We start from the raw sequence: 21,844 nt of genomic DNA, 5'->3' as shown, positions 1-21,844 counted from the left end.
CCTAATATCGTACCTTCGATTGTTACTTAAGTTAGTCCCTCACTGGTATATCTGTGGACTTATACTGCTAGAAACCGGATTTCGATACCAGTGGTATGCAGAACACAGATAGCCCTTTGTATAGCTTTTTGGATAATAACAAATAAACAATACTTAACGTAATTACTATTGACAAAAATAACATACTCATTTTCTCGCCATGCCCTATTTATACAAGTATTTATCGTTTAATGCATTTCGTGGATCAAAAAGTGATTAAATAAAAAATATCAAAATGAACACTTTTTGGAATAAATATGTATTGTAAGGAGATGTGCAGGCCCAGAATTTTCCTGTAATCTACAACTACTATTTTATTAATTGTTAGCTGATTCTTTACCTATTGATATTAAATTAGTTATTTATTATTTGCATCGTGCAGTTTTGAGGCTTTACTCAAAGAGTACGAAGTATGTAAATTTAAAGGGACATCATAAGATAATAATATCTCACAATAATAAAACGTTTTATATAATAAGTTTCTTTGATCTTGGACATTTCCACTGGCTGGATCATCTAATATGCTTTGAAACATTGTCCAGATGTCTTACTTTTCATGTGTAAATTATTCTTTTTTTTACATTATAGAGATATTAACTTTATACCTACAGGCATGATCAATACGTTCACACCCGGAAACAGCTGGGATGGTCATATGATCCAGAAATCTAGTTTTTTTGTTGTTTTTTAGCCGTTACATATGACGTGCGTTTGTTCACGTGCTTCTCAATAGAACAATGCCCAGAGTGTACTTAGCCAGCAGTGAAGAAAACGACTTCATTAAAAGGAATATGACGGAATGATACAAAAATTAAGTCGAACTGTGACAGCAGAAAGTCCTGATAACATGATAACGAAGGCGAATGTACCAGGAATGGCGCTGCGAAATCGATTGGCCAGAACACGTTACAGTTTAAAGAAATGAAACTCGGATTACCAAGTATAATTTTGATCAAGATTTTGTGCTAATAAAATCAGATATTAAAGTAAAACGAGGTCCTTTGAAGACCCATCAAAAAACTTTGTATTATTAATGAAAATTATAAAATAAAGAAAGAAACGCAAAGAGAAACCATTTGTTTTTAGAGTAACATTTTCCTTGGTCAGTTACTCCAGAAAACAAAATGTTTTGTGATTAGCAAGACACATTCCCAAGAGGTAGGTAGGATAGGTAGAAAACATAAACTGTTTTTAAACGTAGTTTTGGTATTGTCATAGTTGTTAACTAAGGCTTTTCCAAATAACAAATGCCTAAAAGTATATCATCAGAAATAAAATTAAAGAGTTGGAAAAATAGTAGCCCAAGAGTTGGCGGTGGGTGGTGATGACTAGCTGTTTTCCCTCTAGTCTTACACTGCCAAAATATGGACGGCTAGTGCAGATATCCATCGTGTAGCTATGCACAAAATTCAATACAAACAAACTTTATAAAATCAATAAACACTTGTAACTTCATTTTCTTAGGAAGTGGGTTAGTTCCGTAGTACATAATTGATCTTGGATACTATAAAGTATTCCACGAAATTATAAGAGTGACTGCCGGTCCACAATTATTATGCTCGTTCGACTTTATTTCTTATAGTTTGTTATAAGAGACAGCACAGTCACATTACAAACAGTAATTACACGTAATTGAATAATTGCACGAAATATTCCCAAGCAAATGAAGTAAATGATTCGAAACTCTTGAAAAGTATTGAGTTTATCATTATTATTAATGTTATTTAGGGCGGACTAAGTTATGTAAAAGTATATGAGAAATTTAAGAATGAATAGCTGTTTCAATGCTTAGGTCAGTAAGGACTTGCAACTTTCTTGACTCGTTAAACGCTATGCACGACCACTTAAAATGGCAAGTACAATTAAAATATGTGATTGCACAGCGACTTAGTATATCGTATAGCAACCTGCTCCGGTGCTACGTACTTTACCTATAAGTTTACTTAGTGAAATGTTAAGTCTAAAATTGACTGTAGTAGTCAAAAATAGGTACACAAAGGATGTATCTTAAAAACGTCTTCTTTCAAGTTACGAAATTTAAAGATCTTTTACTCTTTGTGTAAAGGTATAACTCTTGAATCCGCCTATAGGTGGCTATAGAGCGAAAAAGAACGTGCATCACTGACGGTAGGAAATGTAGGTGTTGCAAGTATCTCCGATTTAATCCAGTTTATTGCTCCAGTATGATTTAATGGCTTTGATATCATAAGAAGAATTTAATCCAGTTTCATGTCGCGGTAAAAATTAAGATCCCGGTATGAAAAAAAGAATTTAATCCAGTTTCATGTCCCAGTACGTGAAAAAAACTGAAGAACAGTAAAAAGAAAATTAACTCCCTGTCTGAACATTAGGGGATAGTCTCGGTGAATTATCAACACATTTCACTAAGCAGTACTTTTTCACTTCTTGGTTAGGCTTTGTTTGAAGCCTTCATTTGCTTCTAGGTTAGGCTTAGTTTGTCTGAAGCCTTCATTTGTTTCTTGGTTAGGCTTTGTTTAAAGCCTTCGTTTGTTTCTTAGTTAGGCTTAGTTTATCCGAAGCCTTCGTTTTCATCTCGGTTAGGTTTAGTTTGTCCTTTCTGCATGAGGTTAGAAAACTTAGATGAGTACTGTCTTTCACCAGACGCAGTAGAATAATGTTAAAGAAAAGCACTGCTTATTGGATGTGCATGTTATCATAAAATAGTTCCTTTTTTAACAAATTAGTGTCAAAATAAGATACAGATGTGTATTACTTAATAAAACGTATGCTTGATTAAGCATGTTTTACCTTTCGAAGGCTTTACGGGATAACCTGTTTACTAGTGATCACAATCGGATCATTTCTACTTCGTATTCAATCTTGAACAAAGCGAACACGTACAATAACTTGCTGTTGTTGATTTTATATTATATTTACAAAGTTTTGAAACAAAGATAAGTTGAATCATCAATTGTAAGTCATATGATTGGCTAAATCTCGTGCTGAAATTGCCGTTTCCCATATTACAATGATATTTTAAATCATTTAAGTAAACTACTGCTTGGATATCTTAACATTGAGTATCTTAAACTGTTAGAATAAAAACATGACAGGAATTAGATTTTAGGTATTTTCTACCTGACAAGTGTGCAGTAACAGAAAAACTGAAAGAACCTGACCTCCCTCCTCCCTCATTCTGAAGGCTTATAACGCTAGAAACCGGGTTTCGATCCCTGATGTTGGCATATCACAGTTAGACCTTTGTGTAGCTTTGTACTTAACAACTAAGTGACAGATTCTTTTTCATCGTGAGTAGACATTTCCTTCCAAAATCGATGAACGAGTCTTTCCCTGTAATTTCGATTATCTGTATTAAAAAGTTCAATAAGCTGATTGCTTAAAAACCTCAGTATATGTACAAACTACGAAGCTTGAATTTGTACTTTTGAACTTTTCAACAATTTTAGATTAAAAATATCACTGTTTGTTTGTGAGGTTTTTAATTTCGCGCAAAGCTACAAGAGAGCTATTTCAACTAGTCGTTCCTAATTTGGCAATGAAAGAATAGAGAAAAGATAGTTAGTCAACACTACCCACCACTATTTCTTGGGCTACTCTTTTACCAACGAACAGTCGGATTGACCATCACATAATAACTCCTCCCACAGCTGAAAAAATGAGTATGTTGGGTGACACGGATACGAACCCGCAACATACAGATTGTGAGACGAACGCCTAAACTACCAAAAATACTGGGTTAGTAATCGTTTTAATCCCTTTACGTCATATCTTCTATTGTTAAATGTTTTATCCCTCTTATGTTTATGTGTTATTAAATCTTTTGTTATTGCTATATGATTGAATATTTGAAACAGCTGATGGTGGTTAATTCAGTTCCAGAAAACACTGCACGTGAAAGAATTGAGTGATATAGTAGGTGTATTTGTCTCTTTACAATTTATGTAAAAAGTTATAACACGTCAATTGTTTCGTGATTTTGTGTTCGCGTAAAATCTTTCTCTTTTTTCTTTTATAGCAATTTTCTTTGTACATTACAGGGCGTGTATAAGATGAACATTGTAGGACATAGAACCCACGACAAAGCTCACGATTCGTCGCCTTGCTGTCTCGTAACTGATTAATCCACGTGTTTTGTTGCTAACTTCCCAGCCGAGATGTTGGTTTTTGTTAAACCAATTGCCCGTAGAGCCAATAAGGAGCTTGTTGATAATAATAATAAAAAAATACATGTTCTTCACGACTGCTGTTCCATTTATCATCCACAAATATCCTCGATCTGATGGACTAACGTCTACTTTTATTTTCAGTAGAACATTAGGTGTTGAAAGATTTTGTAAATGTCTTCCTTTTTTAAAGTTTGTGTTCTTCTTAGAAGAAAATTAAAGGCGAATGTTATTTTGTGTTTTACTATTTAAAATCGAGAAAAGTGCACACACTAACTCCAGACCATAAAAATTAATAAAAATTAATTGCATTGCTTTGACATCCTATTGTTAACCAAATCATATTCTTGTCGTTTGCCATATTTTTATTATTATTTGTAATAATAAAAAAGAAATATTTTTTCTCGATACGTCATTGTTGAAGCTAGTAAGCAATTTTTTAAAAGTTTGATAGAGGTTGTGTATGTTATATCAAAACGATTTTGGAACCTCACCAAGTCTTTACAGTCCATGTCATCGTGGGTGGTATTTTGGCAAAAGTCCTGCATCGTAATTTTATTGCAAAAAGGTTCCTTCGTAAGGACGTCAAGTCTAAAGTAAATTATTCTTCTCTGCAGACTTTTCATAACCTATTTAGTGTAAGAAGACAACGGTCTGTCAGCGTCACTTTCATCAGTTTGATCGCACAGCCATCTGTAAGCGACTTTTTTAATGATATGTCTTCGTACGAAATACCACGGGTAACTGTTTCATTCTTCAGTTTCTTTAGGTAAATGACGATTGAACGAGAGGTATGACAGATAGCTTTATCTTGATGAACCAATAATTTGTAGGCTTCGTTATCCTACTTATCCTGCTTACTGTTGCCTAGGTCACATGAACATCTTTTCTACTGATCTTTGTGTTCGTGGATCCTTGCCTTTTATGCCGTTGCAATTAGGTTACAACGGTTGGCGTACGACTTGTTGTAGGTCTGTTTCTGAATGATCCTTGTATCCAACTTGATACATATTCCTTTGTTTTCCAGTGTAATTAAGACAAGTTAAATCATCGCTTTTGATATTCTAAATTCAACATCCTTCCCAAAAGCAAATTCAATTTTCGGTGACACCCCACTACTTACATAGCATCAAACGATGCCAAAGTGAAGTTCTGATATATGCTGATATCGGCTGTGACCGTAAAGTTACACACTAAAGTCTCTATTTGACTTATTTATTCTTAGTATGCAGAGAAAGATTAATTATGCTATTTTCCGGCTCGTCTTATCAGTTCTCACTACCACTGTGTTCCTACACTACTAACCCAAACGCAACTTTTTGGTTTAAATCCTTCTACACAGCTTATTCTATATTTTTAAAGGGGTGGCGATACAGCGATACAGTTGTATCGATACATCTTCTGATACAATCTATGTATCTACGAAATTGGGCAAAGTTTCAGTAAACATTATAAATATTTTGTACAGAAAAAAAACAGAATGTCTAATAAATTATTTTTGCTAAAAAATTAATGATTCACTAAAGGAAGACGAGTATTGAGTACTACATATTATTTTCATTTCTTTTATCAAAAACATAACATGCAAAGTAACATAAATTAACAGTAACAAAATAGATAGACTGATATTAACATTTTTATTTCATTTTCTTGTTCGGTGCCGTTTAGTTCATTAAACTTGAGAATTTGAAAAACACATTGTGAACTGTGAAGTAAGTACTTAGATAAGACAATGTTAGTAACGTAGATTATAAATTACAGACAAGACTGTCTAGCTTTGTAACATAAAACTTCTATATCTAAATACATATCGGATCACGGTATCAATATCTATATATGTATCTTATCAACCACTATGATTATTTTATTATAGTAATAATTATTTATCTTTCTCACGTAGAGATTATCAGTTCCTCAGAAATAACTCTACAAGCTTACGACGCTAACATCGAGTTTCGATAACTGTTGTGGGTAAAACAGAGATAGCCCATTAGGTAGCTCTGTATTTAAGAACAACCAACCAGTTTACACACAATCACTTTTAAATTCAGAATCAAAATGGAACCGACGAAAATAACTTGCATTTGATAATACGGCCCGGCATAGCCAGGTGGTTAAGGCACTCGACTCGTAATCCGAGGGTCGTGGGTTCGAATCCCCGTCACACCAAACATGCCCGCCCTTTTAGCCGTGTGGACGTTATAATATGACGATCAATTCCACAATTCGTTGTTAAAAGAGTAGCCTTAAAGTTCGCAGTGAGTGATGATGACGAGCAACTGTCCCTCTAGTCTTACACTGCAAAATTAGGGAAGGCTAGTGTAGGTAGCCCTGGTGTAGCTTTGCGTGAAATTCAAAACAAAGAAATCCTTCATGGTTTAGCGGTGACCTTACACGCTTACGAGTCTCAAATTCGGGACTCGATCCCTGCAATAAGAGCAGTGTAGACGACTCATTATGTAGATTTTTATTTACACAAACAAATGTAAGAATTTATCTGAGATTCACCATGGGAATCAAGCTCCGAACTTCAGCGTTATAAGTTGTAAACTTTATCACTGTGTCCCTAAGGAACTTTTAGAGCAGTTATAGACTTCAATGGTAATACACATTCACTGTAAAAAAAGTAAAACAATGTTAGTTTTAACTTAGTTTATTTGGTATTTTAAAGTAAAACACAGACAGAAAGAAATCGATTTTTTTCACACAAAAAGTGCTGTCGTTCATGAAAAATTATATTTTTTATGGATGTGGCAGAAATCGTTTATTATAGAACAGTTAGTTTTCCAGAGAAGGTGCTTTATTTCATAGAAACAATCACTTAAATATAAAATTGATAAAATAAAGTTTTTGTTTTCATCGTCTATTGATCATTTATGTGTAGAGATTTATACAGAACAAGATAAAGAAGTAATTGGGAATTTATAAGCCAGCAAATAGGGACTTAAAAATGTAAGCAAACAAGACGTGATATACTGTAGACATTGTTTACTCAAACTATAAATATCTATTTTGACTCTATGCCGTTATTTAGAATTACATTTGGTGAAGTCAAAACAAGGAGTTGTATTTGTTTGAATTTCGCGCCAAGCTAATTTTGGAGTGTAAGACCAGGGGGAAGGCAGCTAGTTATCACCACCTACTGCCAACTCTTGAGCTCCTCTTTTACCAAAGAATAGTGGGATTAACCGTCACATTTTTACACGCCACGGCTGAAATGACGAGCATGTTTTGTGCGATGGGGATTCGAACCCACGACCCTTAGATTACGAGTCGAACGTCTTTACACACCTGGCCATGCCGGGCTTCATGGAATTTGTAATTTGAGTAAATAGTTCTACAGCCTTGTTTCTTTACTTCTTTTTTATGATTCCTACTTACAGGTTTTTAAATCTCAGTTTTTTTATTTACAACATTCGCTGACTTTTTATGCTCAATTATAAACAAGGATTACTTGATATGATAGCTAACTTTGTAACTGTATTAAAATTGTCTAGTAGCTAGCTGATGCAGTTCATGCTGATTTACTGTAGCTATTAGTTCAAGATGTAAAATGGTAAGCGGAAGACGCAGATTGTCATGGAGATATTTTGAGAATATGGTGAGAATATGTAGTTTTTGTGTAGCCAATTGATCTGTATATGATAGATAATAATTGTAAATATATGTCTAAACTAAGACACAAACCCCAGTATAAAATTTTACCAGTAGAAAAACAACCTTCCCAAATAAAACGTATGTGTCTAAAATATCACTTTAACTAAACCTATGATTTACAACCTTCCCAAATAAAACGTATGTGTCTAAAATATCACTTTAACTAAACCTATGATTTACTAATTTATTAAGGACGTAAGGCTCAGTCTTGCAACAATTTCTAAGATAAAAAATATTTGGTAAATAGGGTTTAACGTTGTAACATTTTGGAACATAAAATATCTAGCAAAAAAGATTTAACGTTTGAACATTTTGGAACATAAAAATATTCAACGAATAAGGTTTGATGTTGGAACATAGACATATGTAGTAAATAACGTTTAACGTTGCAGTATTTCGGTGCTTACGTATATATAATAAGGTTTAACCTTGTGACATCGTTAGTTTTTTAGTCTTTCTAGTTTTTCCTTTTTTTGTTCAAAGTTTGATGATTTCTTACTAAATGATTACCTTCTGGAACAAAATATAACTGTTAGAACACAAAGAACAAATAATTGTATGGCTTTGTGTCCTTTGGTATGTTGAATTGGTATCTTTCACAGGCATCAATCACAAGATACTTGTATAGTGTTTGTGTAGAGAAATGTTTTATTTTTCAAATAATTCGGGTAAACTTGATATTTTGAGTGTAAAAGTCTCTGACTGGAAATTCCCCGTTTAACGTAGCAAACGGTCGTATTCGTACGACAAAGAAAAAAAGTGTCCAACCAGACAAACATAAAGTTCTCTACTCTCAGATGTGTTTCCTAATACCATTACGAAACGTTTTCACAACCTTGCGACTCCTGTCATACGTGTTCTTGATAGGGGTTCCCCACATCATACGAAAGACTGGCTAGTTGGGTAGGTTTTTTAGCTTTTCCGAGTAATGCTTGTACTTGTCCAACGCTAAAGATGGTTTTAAATTGGTTTATTACCCACCATCCTTTGCTGCTTCAATCGTCACTAAGAGTGTGGCAATCAAAATCTCCATTCAACCATACCTTGATCATTTCCACGATGAAGAAAACAACAATACATCATTTAAGATGACATAAGCTATTTAGAGCGAATTTACAGCAAGTTAAGATTCATGATCTCAAAGAAAAGATCGTTCAAATTATTGTGTTGCTAATATCTAAGGAAAAAATATTCTTTGAAAAACGTTAGAAATGAATCAAAATAAACGCATTAGACGAGTGAATCTATTTGTTATTTTTTTATCTCTCTTTACCTGTATACGAAACGGTGAATATAATAGTAGTAATATCTCACACCTCCGAACAAAACTTATCCACATTAAGGTTTTCATGTATGATTACTTTCAGTTTCTTTAAGTTACTTATTTGTTTGTTTCTTTTGAATTTAGCCCAAAGCTACAAGAGGGCTATCTGTGCCAGATGTCCCTAATGTAGCAGTTTAAGATTAGAGCCAACTCTTGGGCTACTCATTTACCAACAAATAATGGGATTGACCATCAGAATATAACGCCCCCACAGCTGAAGAGGCAAGCGTATTTGGTCAAATAGAGATTCGAACACGCCATCCTCGTCATGCCGGGCCTAAATTAATTATAACAATTATTTCAACTAATTGACAGTTCAATATATATGTGTAGTTCACTGATGATCAACGAAAGACTGAATATGAGGAATCAGTCGTAAGCATACAACGCTAAAATCTTGGGTTCGATTCCCCGCATTGAACACCGCAGATAGCTCAATATGGCTTTTCTCCAAGTAAAAACAACAAATAAAAATAACTTACAATGATTGGTTCTCGTAGTGTTATCGTGAGTTTATAAAAAAGCAAGAAACAGGTTGTTATTGCCCAAGGATTGATCACCACACTTAACATGCTATTACACTATTCTATTTTCCTCAGTAACGTTTGTTTCTTTCTACGTTCTTTTTCTTGGATTCAATATTGCTCTAGTGGGGCATGAGAGAAGAGAAGGCCTTCACTTTCTCACGCACTAAAGTCGAATTAAAGTTTTGGGGGAAATGATTTCACGCGCCACTGGTGTTGGAGATTTCTCTAGAAAGAGTTTGAATAATATGGATACGCCATCTTTGTTTTACTCTGCAATTTTGTGATATTTGATGACACTATCAATAAACACAAGATTGGATTTTTTTTCGTTCCGCCATTCGCTCTTTACTTCTTTCGTATACGGACTCCCTTTTTCTAATTACGTATAACAAGGTGTCAACCTCTCTCTTGGTTGTGTATCATTATTAAACGTTCTATTCGTGCAACAAACGTCGAACAACACTTGAACGAAGTGTGTTTTCAATCATAATACGGATTACAAGAAACTATTCCCATCAATAAACAAAACCTTGTAACCAATGTAGTTCAATTACATTACGCAAACTTCTTTTATTACAATTGTCATGACAACGAAAGAGTGAAACCATGTATGGTTTTTTCTATTTGTTTTATAAAAATAATTTCTCAGATGCTAAATCGTTACGTTCTGTTCAGTAACTTCCTTTCTGACGTCATATTTAAGTTCCAGGTTAAACGGTCATAATGCTAATATTCACAACTGATGAAGATAATACAGCAACAGTACAGAAAGAAAGACTTATAACGGAAATGTAAATTATCAAAATCTCTTTGTTGAGCGAAGTTTCGTGTGTAACATGTGCGTATGGCTAGAACGTTTAACAATAAATTCTTCTGCTCAAAGACGTTCAGTTTACGTTTGCTATTAATATTGCTTTATTTGTCAAGGGTCACTAACATTACACGTTACAATTGTTAATGGTCACTAACAAATTCATCACTTAAAACGGTACTTCAGATCAACTAAACATTTTTCAACTTCTCAGTCCAGTGAAAACAAATTATGGTCTAATAGTTATAACAGATCATATAAGCATGGTAGACAAAGATAAATCTAAGACGTTATTTCAAAACATTCTGACCTAAAACTCGCAATAAATTAATAAAGAGAAAGGTGTAAGATATATAATTAAATTTTCTCTTAACTCTAAATATCGGTCCGAATGATTTTCACGCTATATTTGACGTTTTTTACAGACAGTGCATTTTTTATATTTTAGTCTATTTATAAATAACCAACTTCAAAGTATCAAAAGATGCTTAAATACGTTTATGATTCTAAATCAGTAACGTGGTAATTAAAAAGAGCACCTCACAAACTTTCTGTAGTAAAATTGGATTTTAATCTCAAATATTAGGCCTAATGATTGTTTTTTTGGTGTAGTGTTTACAGTTTTAGTAACGCTACCATTTTCGGTAAATTCAGTTCAAACCTTTTTGTGTTCTTTTCTGGTTAACACAAGCCATTGTAATCCGGACGAAAATCAAAATATGGAAACCAAACAGGCGCCAATCTAGTTGCCAAGTTATGGATTTCTGGAGGTTACTATCTCTGCTGAGCCGCGTCTAGTATTATCAAACGAAATAGATTTGGGTCGAGTTACTAATCACATATCCTGGAAACAATATTGCTTAGTTTCCTCGTTTTATCAAAAGCAACTTTTTTTTTTATCTGTTGCTAAGGGACATGAGATGGTCGAACTGTAAATAACAGTTATTAACAGTAAGAGAACACGCGATAACAGTAACTATCTAAAGCAGACTTTCATATCAGAGAACTGGTCCGAGAGTATTGTATCCTTTCGTATTATCGTTGGTTTAATCGAACACTTTGTTGACTTAAAGAAAGATTTGGCTATTACTAGTTCTTATTTTGCAAATTTTTTTCTCCAATATTAAATAGAGCCTATCTTACCATTAGGGTATTTGTATATCTCAGGGTTCTGAATCTTTGATGGTCAAGAATAATTTTATAAGAATATTCATAATTTGTTCAGTAAAATTATCTAGTTAGGTCAGGGACATTGAAGGATGCATCTATTGTTTGTTATGAAGCTCTACGGTAAAGATAGTCATTAATGTTCAACATCAGCTCCCTTTTAGTTCATTGCGACATGAGAAACGACCTCGATAGGTGAATGCTACTGCAGTTTACAAAAATTTCGTAAAGTACTAACAAAATGCATTAATTAAAGAAAACGAATCTCTTAAATTGTTATAAATCAATTTAAACTAAGCCATAACCGATAGCGAAAAATATCAACTGTCTTACAGTTATATTGCTACACAAACAAAAATACTAATATTTACTAGGATGAGGTATGTATATGTTAGCATCAGTGTAAAAACAAAAACAAAAAACATAATATAGCTATAGTTTCGTTAAATAATTCACAAAAAACAAAATTCAACATAAAATAATACAATACACGAAATAATTATACAGTTTCTATAAATTTACATTTGTGGATTATCAAGGACATTCGTAGCGACAGCTTTTACTGGAAAAGTCATACGTCGTCATCTTGCATGGTCTGAAACAATAAGCAAGAAGAAAATGAAATATCAAGGGTTTTACCAGAAAAGAATGAAAAACAGTCTTCAAGCCACGTTAGAAGTTTATAAAAACGTTTAACTAATGAGAAAATATATAGTGAAAAGAAAATCTATTACAACAAAAACAGGCACTATATGAAAGATATCAGTAAACAATGTAACATATATAAAAATAATCAATTTGCCGAATGGTTTACGTGATGAAAAGAAAAGAAAAAGGTTAGAGAAAATAAAAGGAAAGTTTTTTTAAAGAAGCGTGATATACGAGATGGAACAAAAATAGTTAAACAGTTGTTATATATAGAACATAGTTAAAATATAGAACTGTACTGTGAAACAAACAATAGTTAAATTATTTACAGTTGTTTTCACGATATTTTGTTTATCATGCGCGAATATGATAAGCAACGTTAGTAAAACATATTTAGGCTTAGCTCTTTATTTAATTACAAATACTTAGGCTTAGCATTTTAGTTATTCAAAGTTCTTTAGGGTTAGCCTTTAGTTTGTACTATGTATACCTTTTCAACTGTTTCACTTCTAATTAGCTGATTTTGTCATCAAATAAACGCCAAATTTAAAGTAATGTCAGTATTATATCTCCACCTGTAATAAAACTTCACAATTCTGAAAGTTTTAACTCAGTAAGGTATTCAGTTACTAAAAGGTAGTTTCTGTTTTTTCTCTTTTTTATCTATTGGTGCGTATTTAACTTTAGAGTTCAAAATGGAATACAACTATATGATAAGCTGTATAATATAAGAATATGGAACCAGACGATAAACCAGTGTAACTTTGGAACATAGAGCGACATGATAAACCTCCACCTTTTGATTATGGAACCAAACCATAAACGACAGCCAATATGGAATATCGAACCAAGCTATAAAAACAGAAAAACTTTGGAACATGGAATCTGAAGTTGAGCCAGTGTGACTTTGAAATGAGGGTCTTGAAAGTAAAATATTTCAATTTAACAATATAGTATTAAAGTTATACTTGCACAAACTGAAAGTGTTTGAAGCAAAGAATAATGACAATGAAAAAACACAGCGTATGCTAAACGTACGAAGGCAGTTCAAAGGATAAGAAATTCAACTAAAGAAACACTGGTATCAAGAGGAAATTACATCATTGTCGTTTCATTAAACTAGAGAGAAATAGAACTGTCACGTTTAGGAGAAAGTCAATAAACATCATTAAAACTAAATTCCTTGGGGAACGTTGTCCCAGGGTACTCATTTATTTACAAAGGAAAATAACTAATACTACAAAACATTACAAATAAACAAAATTCATTTTATTTTGACTTAGTTACTATATATCCAAAACATAATTCTGGAGAATCAGTCAGCGTGGTACCAGTCTGGAGTACACAAAATGTTAACCGTGTAAGTCTCCTTAAGAAAGAACTACTTTCTTTGTCTACCAAATATATACACAAGCCTAAACAACACTAAAAATTTTACCAATACACAGTTTAATAATTAGAAACATATTTGCTTTATTACATACACTAAATGCCCATATTTGGATTATTCAATAATTCATCTATTTAATACTTCAGTGATGACGAGAAAACCCACTTGTAGAGAAAAATATATATGTAAAAACATCTGGTTTGGATTGAGAAAATGTTTATGTAGAAGAGCGAACAACGGTCGCGGTCAGATTCACAAAGAAAGAAAGAGGTAACTGACCGATAGCTGACCACATATTTGAAGGGGGTTGTGTAACCGAGTGTAGGAATGTATAGGGCGTGCTTAGATGTTTGATTATATTTATTAATATAGGTATAAAGGTATTCCTTTGTATGGACCTGAGGAAGACCGAAGAAGGTCGAAACTTTGTTCGCTCCTCTACATAAAAATTTTCTCAACCCAAACCAGTCGTTTTTACATGTATATTTAATATTCGTTTTTAGTTAAACTAAATATATTTCTTTGCACTTGATAATTTTAAGCTCTAAGTCTCTATCAAAGAATAGATGTATTGTTCTAAGAATCTGCAAACTGATTTTTAAGAACTTGTCATGGAAAACATACGTTTTAAAAATCCTTGACAAGAAACGTAACAGTCCATAAGTACGCGTATTTTACAACTTATTTACATGGATTACCGTCTCTCTATGTTTTTGTATAAAAACCAAATTAAATTAGCATGGCTGTAAGTGCTTAAGAGAAGAAAAAAAAATCTTCCTTTCAACAAAATAGGTATTAAAGTTTTGAGGATGGGGAAAGGAGGTTTCCTAAAACTCTATTGTTTTGTTTCTAATACAAATACCTAAGCACGTTTCCCTTCGCTAATAGCCGAGAAACTTTGAAAGAAAGGAAGTGTTTCACTTATGTAAGTTCCAATTTTCTCATATCTTATTCAAAAACATATTTCTGGGATCTTCGCAATCACCAGAATTACATGTTTGGAATGCGATTTTAAAATTTCATCTGTTAAAATCAGTTCGAATATTAAAACGATGCTTTACGAATATAGTATAGCCAGAAGGGTTCAGTAACACTAAACAACAAAAATCTTACAAATAAAAACACTGCTTTTAGAAGTTTTTGGTGTGTAACTTTTAGGTGTAAGTTTTTCCACTGGGCTCACGTAACAGACTTTATATTATAACCGTTATAACGCCTTCTTGACGAATGAGAGACAGTAGGAATTAACCAAGAATTAGGTCTTGTTTGACGAATCAATAACAGATAAGATTAGCTTTTGTCAAGTAAAATCACCAATACCGCAGAGCTTCAAGAGCGATTATATCAATTAATGTCTTTGTACATGGAACTCTTAATCAAACTAGGGAAATGTTTGACTACATTGATCGGTTACTTGTGCTCAATACGACGTATTTCTTTCTTTTTAACTCGGAATTTGGTAATATAAATCACAGCGCCATCTTTAATTATCTGCAAGCACTTAGCATTCCATAACTATCAACAAGCGTGGTCGATAAAACGGAACACTAAAGAGCTCTGTTATTGTGGCCTTTCGAGGCCAGGCTCCTGACATCCGTGCTTGTCTTGGGGTAGGAAAGAGAAGAGTTGCACGTGGTGTTCATCACCTCTAATACTACATGTATATCCTCCCTCCCGGTTGACGTAAGGTACTAGATTTAACTTATCTATTCAATGCACTTCAAGGGTGCCATCTTACGACGCCAAAGTTACAAGCAGAAAACTAGTTTACAGTAGTACGGAACGACTCGTTTTTATTTTGTTTGTTTATTTGTCTTAATTTAGTCTACCGGTCAGCAGGTGGTATGGCATGGAAACCTTGCCATTCCGTTACGTCTTTCGGCTCGTGTCGAGTCTTCTGATGCGTGGACACAAACGGCATGAGATACAGAAACCACAGTCACGCCTTTAGTTCTATCTTGTTCTGTGCTAAAATCATAACGTGGTGTATTTTTTTTAGATCCCGCTGATTTATAAATATTTGTGTTATAAGGCGTTTGTAGCGCCATCTCTAAGTCACCTTGAGCTTCCAGAGACCGGATTTCGTTTAAAACTGGTGCAGGCTTTGTGCTGTAAAGAACAACTCCACTGATGACGAAGGTGAAGGAAAGGAGGTATAGCCAATGGAACTGTTGGGAGGAAAGTAAAAAATTATATTCAATGAAAGTGTAACAACAAAATGTTAACTATAATTTATCGATTCCAGTATTTAACAGAGTTAAACATGTATATGATATGATTACACATACGAACAAAACATAATTTTGAAAAAAAGAAACATTTCAAAAACAAACAAGTATGAACAATGGAAATCAAATACAAAAAATCGAAACTTAAGGTTTAAACTGATATAAATTTTGTGATTAAGCACATTCAACATTTTGTAGCCATATGGAGAAAAGTTAAAACGCACATCTATATACAAATGGTGCAGTATGATTGGTGAATGGTGGTCACATGATTAGAACACGCTGTTGCAATGGTGCAAAAATGAATAGGTATAATAGACTGATGTGCTGTTGAAAATTTTAGCAATGCTTAGAAAGAAATCAATGGCCCAACCAATATGTAATGAAATTACAACCGTTTTAGACTTTTATTCAATGGTTCTGTAGATATAACCTAAAATCCTATTTGCTTTACCACAAACAACAGCACAGTGCTCGGACTCAGCAGATAGCCCGAAGTGGCTTTGCTATAAGAAAACATACACACACACACACACACTTTCATGACACTGCTAAAGTTATTCCCATCCAAATAATTTAAATTGTGATAATCCACATGCATTATCTTGCATTTATCATAATTAAAACCCATCTATCATTTATTTGGCCAACTCAATAAACGAACTAAATCCTTTCGTAAATCAGCAACATCCTCTTCGCAGCCAACAACACCCAAGACCTAAACATCATCTTTAATTTTAAGTACTTTATTAACCGTTTCTTCATTTTTATCATTAATACATGTATTTTCAATTTACTATAAATATCTTTGTTGATTAGGTAACAAAACTGCGACATGATTCTCCAAATTCAGTATAAGATGACTACATGTTGTATGAAAGACTTTTTCATTATTGCTAGATCAAACATAAGGTTTCATTATTATTAGGCAATACGTGAAAGTAGTTTGCTCTTTCTTTTTGTAATTTAAGAAAACTGACAGCATATTAGCTGATCTGTCAAGAACTTCCAAAAAGGAAACTTTTAAACGGTCATAAAAAAATGGAATAGAAACATATAAGATGATTTTAATATTAGCGAGAACTGTTTTAAGAAACTTACCAACGACAAGAGACTAAGAAATAAGAACAAATCAGTATTAAAACTAGTTTTCAGTAATAATATCTACTGAAGCATGAATTCTAACCAAGCGATGACTTGGTAACCATCAAAAAAGGTAGTGATAGGCCTTTATTGTCACTTAAGCCTAACCAAGTATTAAAACTGAGTTTTCAGTAATTTGTACTAAAACAAGTATTGTAAAGCAGCATTACCTCGGTGACCATAAAATAAAGTGGCGTTAGGTTTACTTAACCGTATAAACCAAACTAGCTTCTAGTGATATGTACCGAAACAAGAATTATAAAGTAGCGTTACCATGGTAACCGCCACATGAAATGGTAAAAGGTTTTTATTTTCACTTTAGCCTAACTGCAAGAAACTAACTCTTATTAGTATGCACTAGCATTTATATGGAGTAAACGTATTACTTTAGTAACCATCACATGTTATTATAATAGGTCTATAATGACACCTAATCCTACCTAATATTAAAAGTAGCTCTTAGCGATAAGTCTGTAGATACATAACGTCCAGAATCTTAGTTTCAATATCCTTGATTGACACAGCACAGACAGCCAGTTTTATACCATTATACTTAACATCAAACTCAGTAGTATTCGCATAAGGCAGTAAAGCCTACTTTTTAATTTAGACATTTAAACACTTTCAAATTTTTGTCAGTCAGTACACAATATTTCGGTTATTTCTTAGACCTAACTAGCTGTGGAACATTTTTCTTAGCCATAATATTTAAAATATTATGCAAACATATTTACATTTTCCATGTTATTCATAATTAAAGTTTTGGATCATAGCCACTCTACTTCACAATATTTTTCGTGTTATTCATAATTAACATTTTAGATCGTAGTCGCACAGTCTCTAAACATTTTCCGTGTTATACGTTATCTACGTTTTGGTTGAAGACCTCACTTCTAGTTTATATTCACTTGATGTTGTATCTAATGGTAATATCTCCCTCTCTACTCAGAACCATTCAGCTGTTAATGTTATAAAACAAGTAAAACGTGGAGTGAAAGTTAAATCTACAAATAACAAAGTGCTACTTTAATGAAAATTCGTTTGAACTTTGAAGACTGATGAACAGTCTACCAGTAAACAACGGTAATGCCAGAAAAAGCAATACACAGAATGTGACACAACAGTAACCGTAACGAAGTTACGATTTGTGGCGGTTGAAAGCCATATGTACAAAGTTTTTTTTTTGCCTAATACCATTAGCTATAAGTACACCTCTACGTGTGCACCGTTTGTGATTTCAAGAAATCGAGTTGAAATTCATTTCCACTTGTGGGTTGGGTTGTATAGCGGGGGCCTCAGTAGCATCAGTAATGAGATCAAGTGACGTCATCTCTAAATAGCAGATGATGATTTTCACATACTTCTTGAACAGATGGTTAAAAGAAGTGATGTCTGGTGGTTTATCGGTCACATTTCTTAACAGAATTCTAAACTAATAGATCTTTTCCACACACTCTAAACTATCAGGTTTGAAGAAAAGAACAAGCGAATTCATTTCTTCGTCACAATTTTTGTTAATGACGAAATTGGTAATCGCAAATGCTTTATGCGTGATTAAACTTATTATGGTAAATATGGTACACACATTTGTTCTTGATCCATCACAAACCTTTTTTTTTGTTAATCACAAAGCTACAAAACGGGTTCTCTGTATTCTACACACCATGGGTTTCGAAACCCGATTTTTAAAGTTTTAAGTCTTGCTTACCATCAGGAGCATAAATATTAATATCTCAACATTGACAATTTATCTTGTTTGTAACAGATCATTAAGCTTCCATAAAACCTTTATTTTAGTTAAAACCGATGCTTTAGCAAAAGTTTATGGTAAGGATTCGATGCGCTACAATTTATGAAGAAAATAAAAGCATTTGAGGTTACACATAATATTACGAGAAATATAAATACGATTTGTTCGTCTGTTTTATTACTTTGCACTATGGTACACACAAGTCTGTCTGTGCTCTACCTATCCACGGGTGTTGCAATCCGGTACCTGTATGTCTACAGACATATCTCTGTGCTATTGGGAGGCATATAACATATACGACTCTCAAACTTGTTTACAATGTACTTTACATTCTTATTCATTATTATTTATTATAATTTTACATTTCGACTAGGCTAAAGCCAGTTTGTAATATTTAAACTGGCAATGTTTTAATTCTTTAATTAATACAAAAAAGACTTTGAAAAGTGATTTAGTTTAAGCTTAGTAAACACAACTTGTATGAGGACATAAACTGCGAGAAACATTACTATCAACTAAATTTTAAGCGTAAAATAAGGCTAACCGTTACAAATTTTCAACGGGTATTCTACGAGTCTAAACGCAGAAATACAACTGAACACCGAAGGAAGTAGCTTGCCCTCGGGCGTAAACACTGAAGCCAGTAGCTCGCCGACGGATCTAAACTCCTAATATTAATTGAGAAAACATTTTCGTCCGGCATTTGTCGACCAGGTATGTGATAAAAAGGTAGACTGTAAAATAATTTCAACGAACTGATTGTTAAAAACTTACATTGAAAAATAATTTTCAGGAAAATCGAAAGAAAATTAGATTGAATCAGAATAATTACTTTGGTTTAAAATACATATTTCTATGTATGGTGGAATCTCTGGTAACATGTCTTCGTTAATTCTGAGTTTTTGAAATATCTAAATTATGAAAATTTTGAAACATATATGTATTAAAACTGGAGTAGGTAATTGTGCAATGACGTAAATTGAATATTTTATTTTTCTATTTTGTAAAAAAAAAATCTTCTGTCAGATTAAGCAGAAAACAACTGCCAATATTAGATCATAGATAGGAAACCAAATAATGGTGACGTTTCAAACAGTCTTAGATCTAAGAAATTGAATCCTGACAAAACTACCAAGTTATTGTCCAAGGGCTAAAGAAACCGGGTTTTGACATGGATACAGACCAAGAACTATTCAAGTAAATTCTTACAGTGTTTCAAGCGGCAATCTTAGAACTAAAAAACTGAATTATAAGAGCGTTTCACGCCATAGTTTTATAACTAAGACTAATTATGACAACATTTCAAGCAACAGTTTTTCTTTAGCTGTAGGGAAAGAATTTTTAACATGTCAGCTCAGGTAATAGCTTTTCATTAAGCCTATTTTAAGAAATTTAGTCACGAAAGGATTTCAGGAATTCAATTTTCCCTAAATCGTTACTAAGAAAATTAATGACACAGTTATCTGATACAGCAGTCCTTGAACGCTATGCTAAGAAAATTAACCATGCAAGTATTTCAGATATTGAGTTTTTATTTCTTCTGGAGTAAGAAACGGATATAAAACAACAATAGGAAATAGTGAGATGTCAATGACCCGATGATAAAATATCACGAAGCGTATATTTACTGTTAAAAATTCTTTTATCACAACATTTAGGGGAACACCCCTTCTTTCAGATCAAGGCTAAAACATACGATTATGACACATTTTATGAAACGTTCTTTCCTCATGTCTAGGCTAAAGAATACGATTACTATAACATTTCAGGGAATATCCTTCTCTTCTACCTAAACGTATAACTGTAACTGTAACATTGATTTATTAGATTTAGGCCCAAAAAATAAATGACCTAACATTTCAGGTAACAAGTCGTCCTCAAGTTTAGACCAAAAATTAAATTGCGATGATATTGAAGTTAACATGTCCTTGTCGGTTTTAGGCTAAGGAAATAAATTACAGTAATTATCTATAAATCTCACCCATAAGACTTAATAACCTACTCGTCAGATTATAATGCTTATTAAAACTATTTTTTCTGGTTTATTTTGTGACTATCGTCTTCCTTCTTGTATTGTCTTGTTTGGAATTAAGTACAAAGTTACACAATGGGCAATCTGTGCTCTGCCCACCACAGGTATCGAAACCCTGTTTCTAGCTTTGTAATCACGCAGACACACCACTGCTTCTTCTTTTCACTCACACACGCAGATCATTAGCTCCAATAACTAAGTAACATGTTTGTCACTACTAAACGTGGGAGAGGGGGAAGAGTTAGTTGTTCACCTCCATTTTTCCTGGTTTCCATTTTTCTACTTGTTTCTCCAATATAGAAGTCGTGGCAGTTATCACATTGTATTTTATAAATAATGTTGGCGTGGTGTTTGTCAGTGTAGTTTTTACATAGTATAGACCTCAGATTCAAAACCAGATTCAAAGAACATAAAAAGTCACCTTCACACGTTTTCGAACACTGCAAGTCAAATAAACACAACGTAACCATAGAAAACACTCAAATACTAAATAAAGAAACAAACATAAACAAACGCAAAATTAAAGAAGCCTTACTTATACAACAACTTAAACCCAAAATAAACCAATATAAGGGAACGCCTTTATACCTATATTAATATAATAAAATAAATAAAATTATATATTCAAACATCTAATACCGCCCTCTACATTCCGACACTCAGTTACACAACCCCTTTCAAACATGTGGTCAGCTTCCGGTCAGCTACCTCTTTCTTTGTGAACCTGACGATGACCGAAGAAGGTGCATAGAAGAAAAATATGTTACAGTTCCCACTGATAAGACTAACTATAATGTTGTAATCATTTGTAAAAAGTTTTATGATAAAAGAAATCAATAGTACACAAACATTTAAACTTATTAACCACTATAAAGACAGAGTAATAATTCCATTAAAGCTTTTAAAAAACTTTATCTTAAATAAAATTCCTATGTAGATTTTCTTTTTCTATATGCCATTCCCAAATTCCATAAAACTCCAAT

At 33.1% G+C, this 21,844-nt stretch overlaps 1 protein-coding gene across 3 annotated transcripts in view; it reads right to left on the bottom strand.

Moving 5' to 3' along the window:
• Positions 1-10,245: 10,245 nt before the first annotated feature.
• The window catches only part of LOC143257630 (solute carrier family 35 member F2-like), a 215,868-nt gene continuing 204,269 nt past the window's right edge, over positions 10,246-21,844 (bottom strand). Inside the window, exons 8-9 of one of the 3 annotated variants that reach the window (XM_076516662.1) lie at positions 15,768-15,876; positions 10,246-12,265 (exon numbers count right to left, since the gene is read on the bottom strand). In XM_076516662.1, coding sequence (XP_076372777.1) covers positions 12,252-12,265; positions 15,768-15,876 — 123 coding nt within the window. In that variant the 3' untranslated portion in view covers positions 10,246-12,251. The other 2 variants (XM_076516663.1, XM_076516661.1) reach the window with 2 other exon arrangements.

Source organism: Tachypleus tridentatus, chromosome 7 (genome assembly GCF_004210375.1).
Source record: "Tachypleus tridentatus isolate NWPU-2018 chromosome 7, ASM421037v1, whole genome shotgun sequence".
Lineage (NCBI taxonomy): Eukaryota > Metazoa > Arthropoda > Merostomata > Xiphosura > Limulidae > Tachypleus > Tachypleus tridentatus.
This window is presented reverse-complemented; position numbering and strand designations above follow the sequence as displayed.